The sequence below is a fragment of the Benincasa hispida genome, chromosome 2 (genome assembly GCF_009727055.1).
Source record: "Benincasa hispida cultivar B227 chromosome 2, ASM972705v1, whole genome shotgun sequence".
NCBI lineage: Eukaryota > Viridiplantae > Streptophyta > Magnoliopsida > Cucurbitales > Cucurbitaceae > Benincasa > Benincasa hispida.
The window spans coordinates 7,503,975-7,530,262 of NC_052350.1; the positions used below are offsets into that span (position 1 = coordinate 7,503,975).

A 26,288-nucleotide genomic window follows, 5' to 3' on the forward strand; every position below is an offset into this window, starting at 1 on the left:
TTGTTCTCATCACTCTGTCAGGAAGATGCCACTCACCAATGTGAAAAAGCATATGAGAGACTCATCGCCCGTCATATGTTTTTACCATTCGTACAAAAATTAGGCAAAGTATGCACAATAATTTTTGTACTGGCTCCCAAATAACTGAAACAACAAAATATCTATATTAGAGAATATTAAAGACAAATACAATAAAATGTGAATAAAAATAATCAATTAGGTTTAGTGTAATGTACCTGTTCAGGTTGAAAGAGATCAAACATGTATCATACTGGTTGATTACATGTGTGACTGTCCTAGTCACACAAAATTTGTCTCTCCACCTAAATTTTAAATTGATAATTTAGAATTTAAATTAACTAGATCAGTGATATAAAAATTAAATTGAATTAAAACAACATACCGAGAACCGTAGGCTCGTCCAAACTAACTGAACGTCATTAACATGATGTAATTGTTGAGCCATTGTTGGAAATCGCTCCCAAGCCCATAGTTGCAAAAGTATTAGAGGCCCAAACTCTCTTAAACCTCAGGTCTTGTTGCTCGTAGTTGTCTATACAACCATGCCAAGCATGCCAGTGACAGGAACATCAAGTGAACAAAATGACTTGATTTATCTGACTTCCACCCATCATTTGTAGTATATATGCTCGGCATATCTTATGACGGGCTCCAGATAGTTAGGGATTGATAATAAATAATTTTTTTATTATATATTCAATTTTTTTATTATAATTATTGTATATTCAATTTTTTTTTAATAATAATCTACTGTAATTCATTTTTTTTTTTTGTAATCACAAAGTTTTACATTATAATAATCTAATATATTCAATTATGGTCATAATGATTATTCAATATTATGATTATTAGCACTTTTTTTCTCTTTTTTTATATATATTTCTATGGAAATGTTCAAAAAAAAGTGAAGACTCTCGCTCTCTCAGTAATCGCTCTCTCCTAAGGATCCTCGCTCTCTCACTCTCGCTCTCTCTCAATATCTCGCTCCTCTCTTTATTGTTGTTATTTTCCATTAATATTACTAGCTCATTTCTTTCTAGAACAATCACAAACACTTTTTTTATTATGGATCTACAACCAGAAACTCAATGCGTAATCTTAGCATTCAATGTGTATTCCTGAATAATCTCATTTTTTCAATTATAATAAACCATTTCATTTTACCAAGTTCAATGTTAGTCAGATTAGTCAATATAAACTAAATCGCGCTCTCTCCGACATTCTCGCTTTGAATCTCGCTCTTCCTAAAATCTCACTTTGAATCTCGCTCTCTCTTAAAATCTCGTTCACATCTCGCTCTCTTCCTATTATCTCGCTTTGAATCTCGCTCTCTCCTTAATCTGCTTCAGTCCACTTATCTCCTTCGCTTTGAAAGTTTTGACATGTGTGTAACAATTCGACAACCTAATATACAAAATTTTGTTCGTAGACAAAGCTAATTTGGAATTGTTCTTATCATTCCAAGGCATAACTTGTATCAATGCGCTTCATATTCGCTTGGAGTTCGCTCCCAGAAATATAGCCATCCCCACCCTCTCATGTCAATCCCACAAGCCTCCGTCTAATTCGAAATGATAAAAATTGCATAGGTTGTTAGAAGCAGCTCGAGTACACAGATACATATAGTATACCATCTCATTACTTTATTTCCTCTATAGGGAAAAAGAAAAGTAATAAACCTGCAATCTCGAGGGTGGATGTGTGTCAAAACTTAAACCTTCGACAACCTAAGCGAGATTCGCGAGATTTCCCTTGTCGAGGGTTGAAGTTTCAGCCTATGCATTGTTTCCAAGTTTTTCTTTGTTCGTCGAGTTCTCAACGTTCGACTTCTAGCCTCGAACTCCCAAAACAACAATATTTCTTTAATAAGTTTTGAAAACAACAATATTAATATTAAAGGTCCTTTATTTAGTAACAGAATTAAATTTAAGATTTATTGGGAAAAAAACATGGGTGGAAATTAAATGATTAAAAGTATATAGACTAGAATGTACTGGTAACTAGGTCAAAATGATATTTAAATCAATTATTTATATATTCTTCTTTGCCGGAGAAAATCAATAAATTAACACCCAACATCCTTTTTTTCTTTTCGTGGATATAGCGTTCAATTAATTTTTAGAAACTATTATGGCTTTTGAGATTTGTAAATTGAATCGTTTGCTCTTGTCTATCTAAAACATTTTATTTTCACGAGTACAACCATATGACATTTTTTAAGTATCAAATATTGTAGGATCAGATGAGTTGTTTTATAAAATTTATAAAGTTATACATAAACTAATTCGAACACTCATGAATTAAATAGAAACAAAAACTAATCCGAACATTCTCGAATTATTTTTTAGAAAATAAAAAACACGAGACGTTTTAAGAGTCATAATCAAAGTTGTAAAGAAATAATTTCAAACTATCAATTATTTGATTGTTAAATTTAAATAAGTTTTCTAGAAAAAATTATAAGTCCTTAGACGGTGGAAAACAAAACACAATGATGTTTTAAACAAAGAGAAGATAATATTTTAAATATTTAAGGTTAAAATACCATTTTAGTTCTTATATTTGAGAGTTAGTTTTATTAATAGATGGTTGATTTTTTCAAAATTAATTTGGTCGCTATCAATATTCCATTTTAAACTTTTTGCATACGTATTAATGAAAATGATTATGAATATTAAACCAAATTCAATAAAAGTTAACTTCAAAAGGGATTCAATTTAGACATTTACAAACATAGGGTCAAAAACGAATTAGTCTAATGTAAAGGGTTAAAGTGATATTTTAATCAAAATTTTAAAAGTGATTTTTGTTGATCCACGTTGGTATCAAATAAAGGAGATTCAAGAAGGTTCTAATGAATAAAAAGAGTCAACAACTAATCACAGCCAAACCTTACCTAAGTATCGGTCACCGCCTACACGCCAGATGAATTTATTTGGCTATTTCTTGGAAACAAAGGGATGCTCTCATCATGCATTTTTATTTTATATTTGACAAATCAAGGCCTTGAACAAGGACCAAACTAAGGAATACATATAAAAATTATACAAAGAAAACAACAGTTAGATGTTTAAATATAAAGTAGTCAATCAAGGAAGGCCATAAGACATATTGGAGGGCAAAGTTTGACTTTTTAGCATTTAGAATTTTAATTTTGGTCTTCATTTTCTTTTAATTATTATTTTTAGCATTTGATCATAGGCTTTCACGTGTTATGTTGATCCTGTAATCTCCCTCAATATCAAATACCTACTGTATTAATTTTATGATTAAATTTGAGGTTATACTTAAAATTTTTAATATTAATGATTGATGAACAAAAATAATAATTCAAAGACTTTGATCAAAGTTCCAAAGTTCAAACTTGAAAACCAGATTTTCAAAAGATTCAGAGACTGGATCCATATTTAAACCAAAAATATTTGGTCAACTGCCTTTTTTCAGCTAAAGCTTATGAATAGTCAGTTTATTTTCTTAAATAGATGGAATTTTTCCTATAAATAAAAATAAAGGACTTGGATCATAGTTTGATAGTTACAAGATAGATGATCGAGTCATCAATCTTTTGAGTAGTAGTTGGTGTCTTATCCACTAAACTATGTTCAAATGACTCAACGATACTAATGCAAAGAGACAAGAAGAGATTGTTTGCATTACCGAGATAAATAGTATCGTAGACTATTTGTGTATTAAAAAAAGGGCCATCGTTAACCTGTGAAATAATACTAGTTTAAACATGGAATAGAAAACGGGAGAACTAGTAAAATATGCAAAATAAACATTATGCAACATTTAGATCTTAGTTACTTGCAGAAATCTTGCCCGATTCATTGATCAAAGCTTTCAAGTCTTTGCAAGTATTTGTAGTAGAGACAGTGGGATGTGTCAAGTGCATCTCCATTGCTTTCCACAGGGTAAACCTTCCTGCTGCTTTGCCAATCATTTGTTAGCTTTATCCACTCTCTCCTCCAATTACTCAATTGAAATCTGTATCCATTCTCTGAACTTTCTTTCAAGAACTTGAAGTATATTGCAGCTCGAGGACCGTAGTAATCACCCAAGAGTCCACTCCAGTATTTATTTCCTGAATCGAGATTAAATAAGTCAAATTTGAAGCATAATCTTGACGATAATTTATCGATATAGAGTGAAGTCCAGGTTCAAAGTATCACTACCATAATCACGAAGCAAACTTGCTTCCTCCTCTGTGTTGTCAAACCACATGGTTATTTGAGTTCTTGCATTCCATTCATACTGTAATTTGAGATTAGTCAGCATTCGGATGTAGTTAGTATAATTGTCTCGTAATTGAAAGAATGGACATGAATTGAACCTGTTTTTCCTCCTCTTCAATTTGGGCGAGTTGCTTGGCGCTTTGTAGCCAAGGTCCCAGAAGAAATCCCTCGTGACAAGCCAATAATGTGTCGATATCATTCACAAGCTCAAGGAACTCTTGGCTTAAGTTGGCCATTGTTTGTGCATCATATAACTGATATGCTTTGACAATTCTAAAGAACAGTTCATTTGAGTATTTGGCTAGAGCTTGCCTGGTCAAATCCACAAGGTCATACCTAAGAGTAGCAACGAATGTCAATTCAATGATCTAAGCTTTAATAAAGAGAAAAAAGGACAAGATTTGACATCTTTATAGGTTTCAAATAATAGGATATTTTAAAGTCGTGAGTCAACCTGTAAGTGTTGCTACCAGAAAGTTGATCACCACCTGCAATGAAAAGCTTTAGTGCACGAGTTACTTCAGAAGTAGGATACCAAAGATGAGGTCGGTCAAACATTGCATCCCCAAGGCGAAGGCTATCTACGCGTGAGTCCAAGTTCCCATGTCGTTCAGATCCCTCAGGTAATACCAAGATTGACGATGGATCAACATCAGGAAATGCCACAATTACATCCCTGTTTTTGTCCTGTTCCGTATTGACCGGGACATGTTAGCATAACATAAGCACGATTCACTGATTTTGCATGAGCAAGAAAAGAAAATAGACAAAGGGAAGACGGTGACGACCATTCTAAAGTAACAAGACTGCAAACACCAGTCGTAGAAGTACCAAAAGAGATGGTAAGGTCGAACAGACATTGCAGTCTTTTTTATACTTACATTGGCTCCATCAGTGCAGTTGTAGATGGTGTGATATAATACATCCCAGGCATCTTGTATTGAAGGGACTAAATGACCATAACGCCTTATTGAATACTGATAAAGCCATTTCTGGAAACAAAAGGATAATATTACAAATTCTGACAGATGGGAACAAAGATTTCAAAAATAAACAAGCCGCAAAATCTAAGAGGCAAATAAATTCTAATGGAAAAAACAAACTCTAAAGTTGAAGGTGCTAGGGCTAAAGTTCAGAAATCAAGGACAAGGTGAGCAGTATGTTGTCCAAAGGATATGAACAACCCTCTAATCGAAGGATCTACCACCCCTGAAATTTTTGAACTAAAAAGAAATTTCTATTGTCGGAATGAATTGCAATTGACTTAATAATCAATTCATATTTGGGTAACATATCAAAAGAAAATTATATCTTAGCCATTTAATGAGCAAATTATGTGGACTTAATTATTGACCTACGGACTTCCTCTGCATTAGTGCGGTTGGTGGAGAAAAGAACATATTCTTACCGTTATAGTAGCATAGTTTAGGAAATTGCCTACATTTTTCAGGCAAAGAAGATTGCCTATATTTGGTCTAGTTGATGAAGATTGCTTAGTTGTTGCAACTTCGCAAGTTTATGTTCAATCAATCTAATAGGTCCAGTAATTCTAATCTCCATATAGAATTCAGCTTTCTTCCATGCTTAGATCTTTTACATAGAATTTGTTGTGATTGTTCTCGAATTGTAGGGCATTTATTATGAAATATTTTCGAACATCTTTTGCATCTATCAGTTCCTTCTCATAATGCATTGCATGTAAGACATAAACAGAACTAGTTGTGTAAATCAACTTGGAAAATAAAACCACATTGTGCATTAGCCAGGATGTGAACCTAAGCACGGTAGAAAAGAAATGATATCACTACCCTTTTCATGTGATTGGCTCTTCGCTATATTCAATTTAATCCATGTAATGTCACTTGTTAGCTTTCCGCAAATGGAACATGAATACAACTGGCAACGAAGTAAATGGGTCATCATATTTTTAAAATAACAATAAAATATTTGTACCTTGACATCAACTTTGTTGTGCTGAAAAGCCATTTCAGACATAAGATCGTAGACAACAGGATTCTGTTCAATTCCTTCCATGGACATTCCTACACCGACCTTCAAATAAAAACACGGGTGACAGAGGTAAACACGAATTTAAACATTGCAAAAAAAAATGATACACCTCACGGATATATGAGAAAAAGAGAAGGTGAGAGGGAGATTGAAATAAGTAATATCTTCATAGATATGTTAAATATACAATTTTTACATTCTAATGAGTAATATTAATTATGTTCTGGGTAGAATCTTCCGTAGACAACTTAAATACGTGACAGAATGTTGTAAGTGGCAGAGTAGTCTTGCTACCATGATCCACTGTGATTCAGCTCTTCATTGTTCTAATCCGTAAATGAAAATAATTTAAAAAGAATTGAGCAATATTAAATAGCATATAATCTTCCAAGCCGTCTTTTTGATAATGAAAAAAAAGAAAGAGAATCAATTCATCTCTTCAAAATTACATAAATAGTTAAATAATGTACTCGAAATCTGAGTTACAGTACTTATGGACGAGATAAAGAAAGCACCAAATATTTATTTTTAAAAATCTATTGGTGCTAAATAAGTACCTATAGCAATTAAATAATGCTGCCTAAACATTATGACAACAACTAGACATCAAATAATGGTAGATGATAAACTTACCATTGTTGAATATGGACTACTACGAGCTTCAATTGGTCCAGATGCTATTGAATCTAAAATGCCATACATCTCAACATTTCCAGCAAAGTTATGTAGCATACACCTGTACAGGGCAATTCATATTATTATAGTTAAATTTACGAGCATCACACATCCATTGAAATAAAACACACAGCTAATTAAACAATAAATCAACTTATAGTCTTAGCTATGAATGACACCTAAGCACTATACACGGTCCGGGACAGGGCAACAAAATTAACGAGAAATGCAGTTTTTCTTTAAATTTTTTGTAAAACGGCTAAAGTTGGATAATTACTGTTTTAACCTGCAAACTAAATGAAATGGGGTATCAAAATTGCCTTGCAGGATCTTTCTTATAAACTAAAGACACGAAGATAACATTGAGCCACTGATAATTACTTTGCTTTTCAATAAACCGACTGAAATTACATTCTAAAATGATATAATTTGACATAAATTTAACATATTCATCAAATAGCAAAAAAATAGGTAATGTAATGTGTAATCAAGGAATTTTTAATAAATCAACCATTGTTTCAAGAATCTTCCTTCAAATTAATTTATAAAAATGGGCAAAAATGTAAAAAGATGTACAATATGTCATTCTCGACACCACTGCTTTTAAATGGTTAGTCTTAGATTGTCAATATAATCAACCATGTATAGCAACTAGAAAAGAGCTAATAGCCTATAAATATAACATTAGACACTCTGAATATAAAAAAATATAAAAAATAAAAAATAACTTTAAACTAATGAACTTTGGATGTTTATTCTTGGCCGATAATTGTAACATACTCTTCAACATCGCTGATATGCTATGAAAAAGGCTTTCCACAATGTAAGCCTAAATCTCGACCATTTATTAGATATGAATATTAAGATCGAGCAAGAGAATGGACATAGAGACTTTCCAGATGTAAGGAGTGCCATAAAATTGCTCAGAAGATATCCAGACTGGTTTCACTTCAGCATACAGATCAAGGACTACCAGCCTTCCCAGAGGCACAGAATGTAAAAGGGCCTGAAAAATGCTTCACCAATGTCAACCAGAAGTGAAAGGAATGCACAATGACAGCCCTAAAGATTGAATATATAAAAGAAGGAGCAGGCATATAAGGAGCCCAGCTAAATGAATTAGCATTTACAAATAACACAGGATTTGAGCCAAGGATTCCCTGAGAAGATCCTTCATATATGGCAATTATCTAATGATGATTGAAAATTGGAAGATATATTTGTGTATTATTACATGAACAATTGATGACATAAGGAATTACTATAACCTTCATTTGTGGAGGCCTCCAGAATGGATCATATGAAAACATCCACCCCTGTACATGAACAAATTTCATTAGCAACAAGATTGAGACAAAAGTTGCTATTTCACCAAAAAGACAAAGAAGAGATGTAGTGGGCATTCACTAAAGTAATCCATATCACGTTCCACTTGCTTAGTGATATGACTTATGAAAACTTAGTGAATTCGGTCCCTTCAGGGACATCAAATAAATTTGGAACGATGCAGAGAACTTAGTGAATTGGCCGAACAACCGCTTATATGGCAACACGAACCAATAATACCTGCATTAGCCAGACAGCATTAGAATCTCCAGCCTGCATTCCTCCAAAAATAGCTGCACCTAATGAAGAAATGTATTCCACCTCATCAACAGGTGGAGTGTTCTCGTCAAAGGTATCACTGTAGGGTAAAAAGATATTCATAATGTAAAAGTTCAATAGCAGATATTTCTCATGTTTCCAGAAAAGACAATTTAAAGACAGTAGAAAGAAATATTGCATCAATTTTAAATGCTTGTTCTGGCTTGCTTTTCTGCCATTTTGATGTAACAAAGCTGACCATACACATCTTACAATGACAATTAAAAGAAAAATGAACAACCCACAATACAAAGTCTGATTGAGGAAACGAGTACATACCAATTGTATATATGGGAAGTTCTTCCATATTCTGAGCACAAAATGCAATTTCAGACAATTAAAATCATCAAGCACCATTTACGGAAAGGCATGAAACATCTTATTCTTATACAGTTCGTTAGCATAGGTCCAAAAATACCTTTCTGTTGTTGCTCAATAAATGCTTTACCAATCTCGACAAATAACGGGTCTGTGGCATCAAGAAGGTAAGTGCAGCACCATCTAGGGTCACTGTGAACAGAAAACCTGCAGGACAATGGTACCGTAGAGACAATTGACATTGTCATTAGTTAAACAAGTACTTTGCAAGAATTTCTAGTTCCTCAAGTATCATTCTAGGGTCTCATGACTTACGAATCAAAAGCTAAAGGTTTTCTGGTCAAAATTAAGTAATTCTTAACTTGCTTTACAAATTACTAGGTGCCAATTTTGAATTCAGACAACTCCATGCAGGATCATTTCATATTTTGGTATTAAATTTCTAATAAAAAATGGAATTTATGGTATTGTTCCATCATTAAAATATATATAGATATAGATATAGATATAGTTGGATCATAAAAATATAATGCACAAATTGGAATTTTATAGTCTCATTCTAATAAGGTATGCTCATGTTAGCTCCAACTTATTTTAATAATTTCTCTCTACATATTTTATCTTACTAACTGCTCTCCATTGTTTTTCTTACTAGTCTTTCGATATACTCTCTCGATCACTAATCAAACTAATTTCATTAACTTCTTTCTACATCGATACTTTCTTGCAATAATCCCTCTTAAGGTCTTCTCTCCATATATAATTTTCTAATTGACTCCATTTTAAAATAGACTTTCTAACTTCTCTCTGTAGATATACTTCTTTTAACAAATCTCTCTCTACACCTACTTTCTCTCACTAATCTCTCTTCACTCGCCTTTCTCCCATTTAGACATTCACTTCTACCACTCTCCCTATGTATATAGTTTTCCTCTAGCTTTTCTTCACTTGCCTGCTTCCTTCCACTAATTTTTCAGTCTACTTTTTTTTGGCAATTTAAATCCTCTCTTTTAAATTTTTCAGTCTATTTTTTTTTGCCAATTAAGAAAAATGTCTTGAATTGAGAAACCATCGAATTCTTTGTTCAAAGAAAACTTCCTTCAGTCACCTTACTGCCCTCTGTTTGTCCCTTATGTACTTCGGCAAGTGAAGATTTACAGCACCTTTTCTTCTCATGTACCTTTGCAGAAAAGTGTTGGTGGTCCTTCCAAATATTCAACTTCGTAGGGGTCTTTGATGAGGCAACCTATCTTATCTCCTCTCGAGTCCCTCTCTCCCAAAAAAACCACGGCTGCTTTGGATCAACAAGGTCAAGGCTATCCTTTCTGATATTTGGTTTGAAAGGAATCAGAGAATTTTCCATAATGCTAGGAAAAATTGGGAGTTTCGTTTTGATTCAGCTAAAAGGAACGCTTCGGCATGGTGCTCTTTGAACAAAGAATTCGATGGTTTCTCAATTCAAGACATTTTTCTTAATTGGCAGGCTTTTATATTCCCAACACCTTAACTTTCTTCAGTTTTGTTTCGGTTGTCCTTTCTTTCACTGAAGCTGTAATTCTATTTCTTTTCAAGTAGCTCGGGTTTTTCCTTTTTCGTTGATCTTTATGCTCTTTGTATAAATCTCTTGTACTTTGGAGCATTAGTCTCTTTTTATAATTCAATAATAAAGAGACTCGTATCCTTTTCAAAAAAAAATCTCTCTCTTTAGGAAACTTTTTTATCCTAAAAATCCTTCAAATTTTAATATTAGTCATTCGAATAAATCTTTGTTTTAAAATAGCAAGCAGTTTTAGACGAGTTTAAAAAACTTCAAAAATATTAGACCAACAACAAACAAAATTATTATCAAACACTTCATTAAAGTAATTATTTTTAAAGTGCATCACATCCTTCGTATCATGGACTATTTTTGTTCTTTCTTTTAATATCATGGATTTGACTAACACCGGTTCCAGAATGTTTCAATATATATTCTAAGCAGATGCCAAAAAGACAAAAAAAAAAAAAAAACATTAATAACCATAACAAATATGAATTTTATGTAAGATAAGGGAGTGTTGAGTTACCAATTTCCCAAGCGTGTTATCTTTGCTGATGGATATATGTGTTTGAAAGCAGCAGGAATATTACCCGAAAAGGCTGGCAAAACTGAAAAAGGAGAAAAAAAGAAAACCATGGTCCATAGGTTGTTCCTAGCACAAGAGCTTTCTAGAACTTCGTCTAGTAAATAGGCTGTACGAACTATAGCAACATTTCTGAAGCTTTAAAACAGCAATTAAGAAAAAACAGCAATTCTAAAAGAAAGCCAATATGAAAGTAAAAATATTTAAATGGAAACCTTTTATTGGAGGGGAAAAAAACACTTGGGTTTCCTACTGGGTCAAGTCCAAAGAATTTCGAACTCTATTGCAACATGGGGTATTAAATAAATTTACTGACAGTGCTTAAAAATACCTGGAGTCATTCCTAGCTCAAACATTCTGCCAGTAACTTTTTTCTGCAGAATAAGCTGTTGATCAAACCAACTTTGCGGCAGTGGCCCACCCCATCTGTGATAAGAATGTCGATATTCAAAAGGCAATGATAAGAAATTATCAATAAGAATTTTTTTTACTAGAACTGAAATATAAGAGCCAACAGACATGCCACATGTAAGCCATTCTCTACATATATCTGATTGGACCTGGAAGGTTACGTAGCCGATGTGATGATGATTATATATTTATAATTCCATCTTTCATTTTAGTCCCAGTGGAATAGAATATCCATCCAACAGTTATCTAATTTCAACGCAGTTACAAAGCAACTACTCACTTGTGCAAATTTCCCATACGTGACCATGCAAGAAATGCTGGACCTCCAAAGAAATCGTCCAAATCTGAGTTGCTTATGTTAAATTTCTGCAAATATATTCTGAAGTAAGATCAATCTATACTTTGAACCAAGTAAATTACAATAAGAGCTAGCCTGAAAAAAATTATTTTTTTGATAATAACAACGGCTTTCATTGAGAAAAAATGAAAGAATACACGGACAAACAAAAACTCAGCCCACAAAAAAGGGGGACTCACTCTACAAGAAGGGACTCCAAAAATTACAAAAAACCTTTGAAATCGAAGCCCAACATGAAACATGGAACCGAACAAGAGACCAACTTTCTCTAACATCCCTCTTAACCCCCCTAAACACCCTCCTATTCCTCTCGCCCCACAGCACCCAAATAATAGCACAACCACTAGCAAGCCAAGGAAACCGGCCTCCCACCCTAAACGACGGATTGAGGAGGAACTCCTCAATCATATCTCTAACACTCTTGTGTCGAGCATACACCAAGTCAAACGTCTGGAGAAAATAATCCCAGACAAAGCTCGCATACTCACAGCGACCAAGAATATGATCCAAGTCTTCCTCCACCTTCCGACAAAGAATGCAGCAAAAGGCCCAATCATCGAAGGCATCATCCTAACCAACCTGTCTAGCGTACTTATCCGACCATGAAAAACCTGCCAAGTAAAGATTTTAACCTTTCTCGGGATCCTAATCCTCCACATCGACGCAAAGACCGACTCGCCCACAGGAGAAGGTTGCAGACAATGGAAAAAAGACTTACACAAAATCCATCCAAAGAATTAGGGCTCCAAACCCTCACATCTCTCCTCCCTAGATGGAAGGGATGACTCTCAAGAATAGAGAGAAGAGCAACCACATCCGTCATTTCCCTATTGGAAAAAACACAACGGAACTCGAAAGGAAACGAACAAGAGCTCCCTATCCACACAAGAAAATCGGCCACGTAAAGGCTTTTAAGAGAAGACAGATGGTCATGGGAGTAACCTATAGAGAGATCTCTCCCCCATCTAGAGATCTTCCCAAAAGTACGTCTCTCCCATCCCCCACCACACAATGAACCCAAGGAATAAAAGAAGGGAGCCCTCTCAAAATATCTTTCCAAAGATTTCAAACCCTTTGTCTATCCACTCGAAAGGATGAGTGTCATGTTTGCTAATAATAATCCTACGCGAAAGAGAATAATCCTAGCCTGAAAAAATTATTAGAGTCAGCCTTTTCATTTTAGCCAATTTATTGCATAAATTAAAATGTAGCAAACGAGTAAACCTATAATTTATGGGAGAACCGATTTTGTAATTATTGTTTCTAGAAAAGGACAGGAAAGCTACAATAGCATGATGAAGAAACTGCCTAACGAAAGAAGCTTTTAAAGCAGGGAAAAGTTCAGATTACACCAGAAACAATTTCCAATAGCAGGAAGCAGTGGAGAGTAATATTATACTGTAGATTATTGCATTCATAGTCCAAAGATGTACAATAAGTAACATTGTTCCAATCATCCTAAATCTTAAGACAAGTCAGAGATTATAGCATTTATAGGGTAAGTTGACTTCTTAAACATCCTCAAGCACCCAAAGAATACCATGCACAATTATATCTGCGATGACAGTAATCAATGTACATTATTGCATCCATAGTTCCCAAGAGGCACGATTAGTAACATTGTTCCAATCGTCATAAATATTAAGATTAGTCAGAGATTATAGTATTATACATATGTAGGGTAAGTTGACTTCTTCAACATCCTCTAGCACCCAAAAATACCAAGCACAATTCTATCTTCGATGACGATAGGCACTTGCTGAATGTATTATTATGCCAAACGGCAGTATGAATAACATAACGCAGATAAAAAGAGGGAAAGATACATGAAATACTTTCCGCCAGATAGCCTCCTGCCCAGTAAATGCTAGAGGCATATTGATACCCTGAAGAGCCATCCAGTCTATTTCCTTTTCCCATCTTTTCCAGTCCCACCAGGCAAAAGAGTCTTTAGCAAGCACAGGAAAAGAAAACAGCAAGACATTTATCGAAACAGTAAACAGATAAATGTTATTGGAGCAACATGAAATATTGTAATTCAATTTCTGTTATTTATATTGCTCATTGCAGCAAGATGAATCCAATGCCATTTCCAGAAAGAAAACCTTACAGCTTGATGTAACTGCATTTTGATAGTAGTTCAAAGGAACAGGCCTCTGAATCACAATTTCGTCTGTTTGAATACGAGGCAACAGGCCTGCCTTAGGTACAGAAAATAGTTGTGAGCCACCTGTTTTATCCCAAGATATGTGTGCACCACACCAGTTCTTAAGATACCAGTGCAAGCCAGCTAAAATCTCCACTCCAGTGACCCCAGCGATTCTAGAAAAAGAATGATAATCGTGTTCATGCCGAAAAGTAAGAGATCGATTTTGGTTTCTATTTACGAAGAACACTGTGGATGACTGATGTCTGTGAATTCATATTTTTCGAGACGGGAACTCCCAAACCTTCACTTACTAAATAACAAGAAGCAATATAGTAGCTTAATCCAATTTTAAAGGCCTACTCGATCAAGGCGAACCGAATAAAAAAGAGGAGCAAATAGTTTTTACGTACAAAATTTCAGGATCCCCGGGTTTCCTGAACGCGCGGTGGTTCCTGATCACAAAGCAAGATTCTCCACCACATTTATCCTGGGAAAAAACAGCATATAAAAAAAATGAACATGAAAAAAAGAGACTAGAAGTAGACTAGAGTTCAGTACACAGGAGTTCTTTTATTTTCCTAAACTTCCAAGTGCCTAACAAAACAAATTAAAATCTCTTACAAACTACTCTGTACTTCTTTCAACAGTCAAATAGTGAACACGGAAACTCGTAAAGAAAATCAACCAAGTACCTTAGAGACAATTTGAAAATCAAAGCTAGAGAGGTGAGAAGGAAGAAGCCGATGAAGAACTCCCCGAGCCGCAGCAACTTGGACATATGCAGGCGCCCTCTCGCGATCCTGAATTTCAAGAAGGCGAGAAATGTATCCGACTCCGATCGTCGACGACCGAGAAGTGGAGAAGGCGGCGAATATTGAAACAAAGATAAGGAAAATGGAAGAAAAAGGAGAAGCCATAAGAAGAGGAAAAGAGAAAGAGAGATCAGAAGTGAAAGTAGAAAGTAGAGATGAAAATTTGTAGAGGAAATCGGCATGGTGGTGGATGACGCCGAAGAATCCAGGAACGGCAATTGATTTTGAATAGTACCAGTGACTAGCGGACAATGGCAGTGGCCAGTGCCGGCGGTGTCCCGACGAGAGTGGAAGAGCGCGCGAAAGCGAAACTGCAACTGATCAGTGTAATTTATAAATAGGGATGTGGGGACCTCCCCTCGACTAATTTAGGGCTGTTGATCTTCATCAACTGATTGTTTGGGATTTAATTTCTTTTCAAAAAACCAAAATGTTTAGACGGCTAGTTAACCATTTCGTTTTTTCTTTTTAAAATTAAAATTAAGTCTTCTATCTCCAGATTTTATTATTATTGTTGTTATTATTATTATCTACATAGTTTTAAAAAATCAAATTAACTTTTTTTAAAAAAAAGAAAAATCTTTTATTTTTTAAACGGCTAAAAGTCTAACTATTACACTAAAAAAAGATACAAGTCATCATGGTAATAAATAGAAAAGAAATAAATTTAATTTTCAAAAATAAAAAACCAAAGGTTCATTTAAAATCACTGGATATGTTTTTTAAAATTTGTTTTTAGAATTTCAATCTTTAATCATTTTTTAGGGTTTGGTTAAATCAATTATTGATTAATTTAAAGAAAAGTTAAAATAATATTGAAGCTTCTGTAATTGACTTCTTAAAAAAAAATGATTTCTCCAACTAACTTTTCAATATTCTAATTTTATCCTATTTTATTCTACTTTTCATTTCAAATTTTTTATTACAATTAATTTTTTAAAGTTACACACCAATCTCAAACCAAACTTTAGACTCCATTCGATAATCATTTTATTTTTTAAAATTAAGTCTAAAGACACTACTTCTCTCTCCAAATTTCTTCCTTTCTTATCTACTTTTTACCAATTGTTTAAAAAATCAAGCCAAATTTTTATAACTAAAAAAAGTAGTTTTCAAAAAGATGTTTTTATTTTTAAAATTTGACTAAGAATTCATCTATTGTATTTAAGAAAAATGCAAATCATTATAAGAAATGTAGATGAAATAGACTTAATTTAGAAAAAAAACAAAAAATCAAGTGATTACCAAATGAAGCCTTAATTGTTCAAGTTCAGTCTCTCATATGAAAAGTTTCATACTATTTGAAAATATTGTCTAGGTCTCATACAACCTTTAAACAATATATATTTTTATAGTTCAATAATAAGTGGATGTACGGAGATTTCAACCCATATCTTAGTTTAATATATATTTGAATCAATTGAACTATAAAATAATTAGGCAAAAGTTTCTTATAACTTTATAATAGTATGAATAATAAGAACAACAATAATACGAATACAATTTATAATAAGTTGAATTATCCCATGAAAAAGGATACATATGATAGAAACCAATTTCGAACTCATACGAAATGGAAAGTGGAAAGAGATAAGACAATGAAGAAAACCTAATCCTTTTACATTCGTGGAGTAGACACTAGACGGTGCCCAATGCTTCCATCTAAAAAAAGGCAATTTAAAGTGAGTTACTAATTACTATTAATTACATCCATTATCATAATCTAATTTATCGACCACTCATGCATTGGAAAATAATTAAAAAGAATGGAAACATCATAAGTAGTCATTACAATAACAATTGGGCAAAGTAAACAAAAAGCATATCATCTTTTTAAATTAAGTACCCATCTAAAAAAATATATTTCCATCAACATTCTACGACTATGGATATGTTTCTAATAGAGACGATAATCAAATGATTCTAGAACTTAAGTTATCTCTATCGAAGTTGTCAATCTAAACATAGTCTAACTATCTAAACATATATTCAAGATTGTTCGTTCGAATCCTCCTATCTTAAATGTCAAGAAAAATAAATAGAATACAAATTCTGCCAATTACATTTTTAGGGTTTTTAGAGGGAAAAAACCATTAATTACATAGTTTACAAACAAGGAACAAACCCAATAATCGAAACCCAAAAGAACACATCTCGAAGAAGAAGAAATTGTTGTCAAAACGGCACCGTGTTAGCCGAGCTGGGAAATCTTCCACCACCGAGTCGGTACAGAGTCGAACTGAGTCCACCTCTCTCAAAACTCGACTCGCCTCCACGATCGTCTTCTTCATCGTCGTCTTCATCGAATCTCCCTCTCGTTCTCATCCTCTCCAATATCTTCTTCGCCTTCTCTCTCGCTCTCTCGCTTCCTCTCTCAACAATCTCCCTCAAAACCTCCATTGCTCCGGCTTCCTTCGCCAATCCCTTGAATCTCATGCTTCCGTAGCTCAGAGCGTACAATGCCGCAACGCAATTCTCGCGGGTTGATTCGGAGTTCAGCTCTTTCTCCCTCAGCATTCCGACCAAGAGCCCGACGGCGTCGGCGTCCAGCATTGCCGACCTTCCCTCCTGGCACACGGCGATGTTACAGAGGATCAATAGCAGCCGGTTCGTCGAGTTTCTTGATTTCACCATGGAAAGTAGAGTGGTTACGGCGCCGAGTTTCACAAGCTTCACTCGGTTGCTCTGAATCATTGTTAGGTTGTAGAGACACAAAGCGGAATCGTCTCGAGTTCGCTCGCTTTCCGATCGGAGTGCGTAGAGGAGTGGCGGAAGCGCGCCGAGAACTCCGATCGCCATCCGATTTTCATCTTCTAACGCTAGGCTGAAGAGCGCTCCGGCGGCGTGTTCTTGCGCTTCGGTATGTCCTCCTTTGAGCACATCGATTAAGTGTGGAACCAATCCAGACCGCGCGATCTTCAGTTTGTTCGGCTTTTCGAGGGAGAGATTTACCAGAGAGGCGACCGCGTTGATTTGTACCTTGGGGTACCTCGACGTTATCAATCGGTGGAGAGAGAAAAGAATCCGAGGCGTACAAAGCGAAACCCTAATACTTTCATCGGTTTTCGTGATTTTTCTTAGCGAAATAACGCCTTCTTCTTGTTGAAACACATCGGGACTCTCAAGCTTCCATAAAAAATTCTTCTCTTCTTCAGAAATCGATGAATTAGGGGGTAGGGTTTGGATGAGCGCTTCGTTTTCCACAGTTTCAGAGGAAGAAGACGAAAATGAATAGTAACACGCAGGTCGAGTCGTGAACGGCAGAGGAGTTCCGGGACTTCCTCCGACGACGACCGATTCCTCCGACGAGCTAGTGTAGAAATGTTCTGGACGGTGGCCATATTCCGTCGCAGCGTGCGAAACATTCACCGGCGGCAAATCCGATACCCCCTCTAACAAATCCCTATCCGAGGAATCCCTAATTCCGGCTTGAGGCTTCTCCTTCTCCATCAATGCAGCAACAACGCTCTCAACGGAGGTGTAATCAGGCGGCTGAAGATTCCGAGCACCAGACTTCTCACACCAATGGAGAATCGTCTTCTTCATAGCTAAATTCGGAATAACAGTAGTGAAATCTGGCTTCGAACCATCCTCTAACACAGGGGAGAACCCTAAATTTCTACAAACCTGCGCAGAAACGCGCTCAAACGTCTGTCCAGAAGAGACGACAACAGGGTCCGCCATTAACGAACCAGAAACTGGACAAATGAACTCTTTAGGAGGCTCGCTGGATTCAAGCCTAGAGTTACGACGGTGGGGGAAGAGGAATTTCCACCGGGACTTGCCATTGCCACCCATACATACAGAATCACGAAACCAGGAAGAAATCAAAGTTTGAGCAGAAATCCAATTGTACAGAGAATTGAGTGAGGAAAAAGAGAGAGAAGAAGAAGAAAATGAAGCGTGAGCTGAGGACTGCCTTAGGGCGTTCTTCTACTGCTGTGGGGTGCAGTCGGGTTTCTTTTTGTGGGTCTGGTTTTTTGGATTGACTGGTCAATGGTGAGGGATGGATTTTTATTTTATTTCAATTTTTATTTACTGGTTTTTTTCATGGTCTAAGAAACAGTCCACCCTCGGTGTCATGTCAGAAAAATCATGCTTTGATTTTTTTTTGTTCTTCCTCCAGGTCAATTTCTTTTATCTAAATTACAATAAAATAATAATAAGCTTCAAAAATTATTTTCGTTCAATATTTCGATGTTTATTCCATTTTAATTTATGTATTTTTAATAAATTTTAATTTTTTCTCTTAAAGTGAACTTTTATTAAAATGGCTAAATAATAACGATAATTTTAATGTAAAAAAATATAATATGTAAACCTTTTTTCAAAATGTATAGGAAAATATTTATAAATATCAAAAAGTTTTTTTTAGAAAATCAACTACTTAAAAAATAAATTTAAGATTTATTGAAAGTGAAATAACTAAAATTCAACCTTTAGAATCACATAGATTAAAATTAGGCATTTAAAAATATATGGACGAAAATGATATTTTTAATCTAATAAATTATAATTAAAAAAAACATTGTCATTTACTCTTTTCTTTTAAAATTACATTATTACCCTAAATTTTTTCATAAATGTTAAATAAAAATTGGTTAGATTTTTTTTTATATAGGTTAGAGAGATTAAACCTCAAACTTTAAAGTTGATTGTACATATTTATGTCAATTGAGATATACTCATGTCAACAAATTTGTTCGAATTTTGAACAGATAAGTTAAAATAAATATGGTGATGATACATTTCAGTTACTAGTAGATTTAATTTGGTGTATGAGTTACTTTTGGTTAAATTTAGTGATAATTTTTATTTAGGATTTTACTTTTTCATTGTAAAAAATGGTGGGGAAGAATTGATATATAAGAATTTAATGCACTAACAAATTGATTATAATTCAATTAGAAAAAGTACACTCGATGATTAATATTTAAACCCAAGCATAAACCTGATGGTGTAACAGGACTTGAATACGGAAATAATCAAATACTAGAAAAAAAAAACTCAAAATCTTTGGAGATTCAAAATGTAGTCAAGGTACACTTTTGATAAGCGTTGTCCTAAAGACAATTATTTACTCTACACAAGCTGCAAGCATACTACAACGATCGTCTCAGCATAATACAATGACTAATTCTGATAAAAATGCAACCTCGAATTACTTGAATCTAGCAAAACTCTTTGATACTCACTTTCAACTTTGGTCAAAAAGAAAGAAATAAAATATAGAATTATTCAATTTTGAATGAGATGTAACAAATGAATAACCAAGTTGTTGTTTATAGGCTAGCACTTAGTAACTATCCAAAATATAAATTAAAATCAAATAAATACAAAAATTGAACCACTTGTCAAATTTTAACTCAATTTAGTTGCTACCTGACCAAAATAAAAATTAACTCATTCAAATTAAAGAAACTATAAATTTTACTTTCATACGTATTAAATTTTTATACAAAATATTATTTTAATTCGATGGTTTCAATCAAATTTAAAATTTTTAATAATAAATTTAATCTATACAATTAAATATATTTTTATGTTTAATATTGAATTGTTCCACTTTCTTTTCCTGTACATATGTCAACAACAAAATACGTGGGTGAGTGTAATAGAAGGTAAAATTTCGTAAAGTTGTATATAATTTACTTTGTTTCAATTAAAAGTTCTGCAACAAGAAATAATAATAATAATACACTTGTTAAAGTCAAAGAGTCAAAATTTGTGACATTCTTATTCGTGTTAATTATTAAACCACCATATAAAACACAAGGGTAATTACAATTGATAATATTTTTAGAAATAATAATCAAGTGTATAACATCATTTTAAAAAAATTGTAAATATAGACAAGTCTATCAGCGATAGACTTATCGTTGTTAGACTCTTACCAGTGATATAGTCTATCACTGATAGACTCTTACCAATAATATGGTCTATCACTGGTATACTATTTAAATTTAGTCATATTTATAATTTTTTACATTATGTTATATCTACTAATACTTTTGGTCTAACATCTATATTTACAACGTGATATTAACCTCTCATAAAATTAAAGAATCAAATATTCAATCCCCTATTATCGTATTGAAAAAATAATGATCATGTACATAGAAAGACAAAAGTAATTAATATTTATTTTAGTTCCACCCTCGATTTGTAAAACAATTGAAAACAATCATAGTAAGCTAATTGACATGGATAGAAGATGTTCCCAAACATTTCTAAAGGATTTTCACTCATTTTGGTTTATTGATATTCTTGAAGCTTTCGTATACAACTTGCGATTAATCAATCATCCAGAAACATCCAATAAATATTTCATTTTCAATGTATATAATTGTCCGCAACATGAGTATAACACAACAAAATAGCAATGGACATGACTTTTTCTCTCAAAATTAAAATTTTAAAATCCACCTACTCACATTTATTGTGATAATATATATATATGAAATTTATTTCAAATGGTAAAATTGTTGAAAATATTTACAAGATATGATAAAATTTTAAAACTATCGATGATAGACACTGATAGACTTCTATTTAAAAAATTTAGTTCTAAAATTTCACTAATAGACTTCATTGATAATTCTAAAATTTTGATATATTTTATAAATATTTTGGTTCATTTTTCTATTTAAAAATAAGTTTCACTATCCACTTTTTAAAATACAATAATCTAAATATAATAAAACATAAATATAAGACCATAGTGGTCTTCAAATTAAAAAAGAAAAAAAAAACACATGACTAGTGAAATTGAATTGGACAATTATATATATTTAATTTTGTTTATTATTATTTTGGGAGGGAGAGGAATGAAAAATAAATAGAGAAGTGGAATGGAAGGGACCCACAAAATGTAGATTGTAGTGAGCAATTTTATTCTTGTCCTCGAGAAACGGCACAAGCAATGCTATACTTTTTGGATTGGAATTATAATGTTCCTCATACACAATTCCATCAATCTCTCCTATTTTTTTTTCTTCTTTAAATGTCATTTTTCAACTTTTTTTTTTTTTTTAATTTCATCCAAACAAAATTGAACCAAATTGAGTTGGGTTATATTGATTTTTTAAGTGTTAAAAACATTCATTATTTTTTAAGTTATATATTACGTAACTACTTAGAAAGTTTAATCATATTTTTAATTCACACAAATGATAAACGGTTTTTAGTTATATATCTTTTAGATTAGTTATGTTTATCTCCATCGATGTTCATTACAAGCGTTACATTTAATTGTTAAATTCACCTTTTTGTTTTTACTAGTTGTTTTAGGTAATTACATTAGATGGCACTTTTAAGAATAATAATTGTACAACAACGATTTAAAATAATTATAAATATAACAAAATCTAATATACTGAGAGCTCCTACTAGTGACATGGTATTTGAAAACAAAATCTAACAAAATCTAATATACTAATAGACTTCTACTAGTGATATGGTATTTGAAAACAAAATCTAAAATTTGCTATATCTGTAAATTCTTTTATATCGTGTTATATCTATGAATATTTTGGGTCTGATTGTTATATTTGCAATTACCCCTAGTTTTTTTTTTTTTTTTTTTTTTTTTTTTTTTTTTTATAATCTAATCACGTAATTTGTTTTGGTTACATCATACAAATTATCTTTAAAGTTTGTAGTATATCTCAATAATGTCTATATATTTTGGATTTTTTTTTCATTTTTATTCTTGAATTTTAAAATTTATTCCAAAAAAATATTTTTAAACTTTGAAATGGTTCTAAAATAACATTTTTTTTAAGGTTAAAATAGAGTATAAAAATTGATGTCGCCATTTATGTGTGAAAATTAGAAGGTGGGTAATATGTTGTGATAGAAAATTTAGATAGTTTTATTATTTGTTTCGAAACGTTAAAATTATTTACAATAACCACTTCTTATATGTTACTTGTCACCTCAACTGCGTAAATATTGTCATTTATCCTTTTTATTTTTTATACGCTAACCGTTAGGTTAGTTTTTATCTTATTTTAATCGAAAATCTGTCAGATTATATTAATTTTTAAAACAAGTAAAAATGAAACTTTTTTTCAATGTCCACTAGCATAGAATAATCGAAATTTATGTCAGATAAATATTATTGTATATTTAACCTTTTATACGTATATAACTTTTTTTTTTTCATATGATAATGTATATTAATATTTAAAAGGCAACCATGAGACAACTCACAAAGTGGTTGCAATCATTTTTACCACACAAGGAGGAATGATTTATTGACTGCACAGACTACATATATATGGGTTTTTCTTTTTGTTTGTTTGTTTTTTTTTTTTTTTTTAATATGGTATTTTTAAATCACAATTTCTATTTTATTAGAATTTGAGCAACTTGGGTCAAGGGGAGAATAGTTACTTAAAAAGATACTAATTTTCATCTTAAAGGTTGATAATTTAATTATTACATTAGTCATTATTTAATTTTTAAAAAGGAAAATTTTTATAAATAGAAAAATCTAAAAATTATTTACACTTTATAGCAAAAAGTATCAAAAGTGCTTTGTACTTTTGAAACTTTTTACTATAAAATGTAAATATTTTTAAATATTTTTTTTTTATACTTAAAAAGGTCCCTTTTAAAAACTTATGGTGTCTTATAGACTCATTAAGATCAATAAATTTTATATAGCGGGGAAAAAAAAAGCTCAATCATATATATCTATACCATATTAAATAAGCATATAATGGGAGAAATTTTCACTATCCATTTTACCCTCAATTTTAAAGAAAATGTTCATTTTACCATCTCACATCGAATTGCTTTCTCCTAAATCTCACATCAATGCATTGTCTCCTACATCTTAGTCTTGATCGAAATTATCGGCTTCTATCACTTTACAAATAAATGCAGAAGATGCAAAATACACAGAAAGCTTCAAAGGGACGATCTCAACTGATCAACATATTTTTTTATGGAATAACTTTGCAACCGACCAACACCCATTGAAACCCACACGCTGAAAATGCCTCTGCAAACCGAGACTACCCAAGCCGGAACAACACCCCGAAACAGCCACCACACGTTGAAAATACCTATACAAACCAAAACTCCACGTCGGAACACACCCCTAAACATGGCTAATTCCGGGGATTGAACGATGTGGCGCCACATACCTTCTCATGGCCCGATAGGTGTACTCATAGTACTCATAGTAGGACTATGATGTGTTGTTCATTAGAGGAATTAGTGGTACTTAAGGAGTTATATGTAACTACAGGAGCAAAACGGTTAATTGGCCCAGTTGTACTTATGAGCGATCTATGAAGGGTTATCGTACTGTTAATTGGTTATATCCGATGGACATAGAAATATATTTGCAGTGAGAAGAGTGCAGTTGTTGGTCTTTAATGGAGTGCCCAACAGCTAACAGATGGTGGATCTCGTGATTCAGCTATTCATGTACCGTTGGAGCTTCAAGCTACAGGTTCATAAGGTCCACTTGGTAGCAATGGATTCAAGATGAGAATTAGTTTTTAGGTCAGTTTGAAGTGTTCAAATTGACAAGAGGGAGTTTGATTATATATGTATAATTAAATTAGTTCAAATATATGTGATATAGTTGACATGATGTAGGAGATAAAATGATTGGGGAAATTTAATATAAATATGATTTATACTGAATAAAGGAGAAAATGACTATGGTTTAAATGTTACATATGATGTGATATTAAAACTATAGGTTATAAATATAATATGATAGGTTAGTTATTATATTTATTTATAATTAAAACAATTATATGATAATTGTGGGTAGTTTTCTCCCTTAACCGTACGTGAAAGTGGGAGGTTATGTTTAGTTTTCATAATTGAAGGATAAAATGAAAAATATTTTCATTTTGAAAAGAATTGCTTTACTAAGGGCATTAATTATCGTTGAGCTGATTAGAGATATACGATAGCCTTCTAAGCGAGAGCCTAAACGATCGTGTAACACGCCTTTCTCTAAACGATCGTGTAAAGTTGTACTAAACGATCGCGTGTCTAACGAGATTCTCTAAACGATCATGTAAACGATCAAACTGTTTTTCTAAAAAATCGTGCACTTGCTGAGTTTTACTAAACGATCAAGCATATAAAGTCTATACGATAGACAGTTCCTTCTCCCACTTGCTTGATTGTATAGTTCGATCGTTGTTTCCTCTATCCCTTTACCAAATCCAACAGAGCCCACACCTCCTGGATTCTCACTCTGAGAATACCAAGGTTGCTGAGTGGTAGTGTCTGAGAGGTTGCTTATTCGTGGAGAAGTTTGTCCGTGACTACTAGACGATTGGGTAGACGATTTAGGCGAGAGCGGTAGATTGCTGTCCAAGTTTTTCACGAGAGCGAAAGATCAGTGGAAGAAGCGTTCTTTAAAGGTATGTCTCTCGTTCCTTTTGTATTAAATCTAAAGCACATTGTAATTTGTTAGAAGATGCATAACTTGTTTGTATGTTTGTGAATGCCTTTAATTCTATCACAATAGATTTGGATCAACCGTGCTTCCACTCATGGGTTCTCTTTTATAAGAGTTCCTTCAAAGAAGGGGCAGGAGATTGGTGGCATATGACTTAGTTACGCCACAAAGATAGAGTGCCCAATTGGGAGGAATTCAGAGGACTCTTCTATGATAAGTTCTATCCAAGGTCATTTCATGATATGAAATGAAATGAATTTTTAAAATTAGTCTAGGGAACAATGATGGTGGTTGAATATGAGAAAAAGTATACATAATTGTCCAAATATGCCATTTTAGTAATCGAGGATGAAAGGGACATATGCAAAAGATTTGAAGATAGTTTGAGAGAGGAGATTCGTATTTCAGTCACCGTCAGTACTGCATGGAATGACTTTAGCCAGCTAGTTGAAACTGCACTGAGAATTGAGCAGAGCCTATCTGAGAAGTAGACAAAGAGAGAAGTTGCTATGGGGATGGAAAAAAGTGTAGTAAAAATAAAACGGGAAAGGAGGACTATAGAAATTGTTGATGCATCCAAATCTCCAAGTCCATCACCTAACTGATTAAGTAAAGGAGGAAGTGGGAAGTTTTTATCTGGGGTATCTAGTATGAGGACATATAAACTCAAGCATAATGATACCTTCGGTTCTAAGTTAAATTTCAGTAAAGGAATTCGGAGGCCAGGTGGTTATAGCTATCCAGTTTATTTTATTGATGAAGGAACTCTTATACAAGAGAATCATTGAGCGGAAGCAAGATCGTTCCAAACCCATTGTGAAATAACAAAGCATTTACAAACTAACGACAACAGTTATGCATCATCGAGTAAATTACAACATGCTTTCAAGTCAAATACAAAGGGAATCGAGTGACATACCTTTGAAGAACTCTTCTTCGTGTATTCCCTCGATCAACACTAGTCCAATGTCTAAGCCAACTCGATCAGGTGCACGAACGCAACTAACAACTAGTGCAAATCACGAACTGTCTGATCCTTGAACACAATCGAGTAAGACTCGATCTTCGACCCTCGAACAGAAACACTCGACACT

General features: G+C 33.2%; 2 protein-coding genes across 2 annotated transcripts; both read right to left on the bottom strand.

Annotated features, from left to right (window-relative positions):
• Positions 1–3,522: 3,522 nt before the first annotated feature.
• On the bottom strand, positions 3,523–15,100 carry LOC120071815 (alpha-N-acetylglucosaminidase-like). Its single transcript, XM_039024202.1, has 19 exons — positions 14,637–15,100; positions 14,355–14,431; positions 13,906–14,117; positions 13,622–13,743; positions 11,718–11,803; positions 11,358–11,452; positions 10,970–11,051; positions 9,004–9,110; positions 8,865–8,895; positions 8,508–8,625; positions 8,210–8,257; positions 7,838–7,947; positions 6,900–7,002; positions 6,210–6,308; positions 5,138–5,248; positions 4,711–4,943; positions 4,355–4,592; positions 4,197–4,275; positions 3,523–4,105 (listed from the first exon to the last, which is right to left on the bottom strand). Exons 1-19 carry the CDS (start codon positions 14,859–14,861, stop codon positions 3,849–3,851), a joined length of 2,433 nt encoding a protein of 810 aa, XP_038880130.1. The 5' UTR covers positions 14,862–15,100; the 3' UTR covers positions 3,523–3,848.
• Positions 15,101–16,751: 1,651 nt separating this feature from the next.
• Positions 16,752–18,804, bottom strand: LOC120071673 (U-box domain-containing protein 38-like). The gene has a single exon (XM_039024047.1). It carries the CDS (start codon positions 18,552–18,554, stop codon positions 16,932–16,934), a length of 1,623 nt encoding a protein of 540 aa, XP_038879975.1. The 5' UTR covers positions 18,555–18,804; the 3' UTR covers positions 16,752–16,931.
• Positions 18,805–26,288: the final 7,484 nt, after the last annotated feature.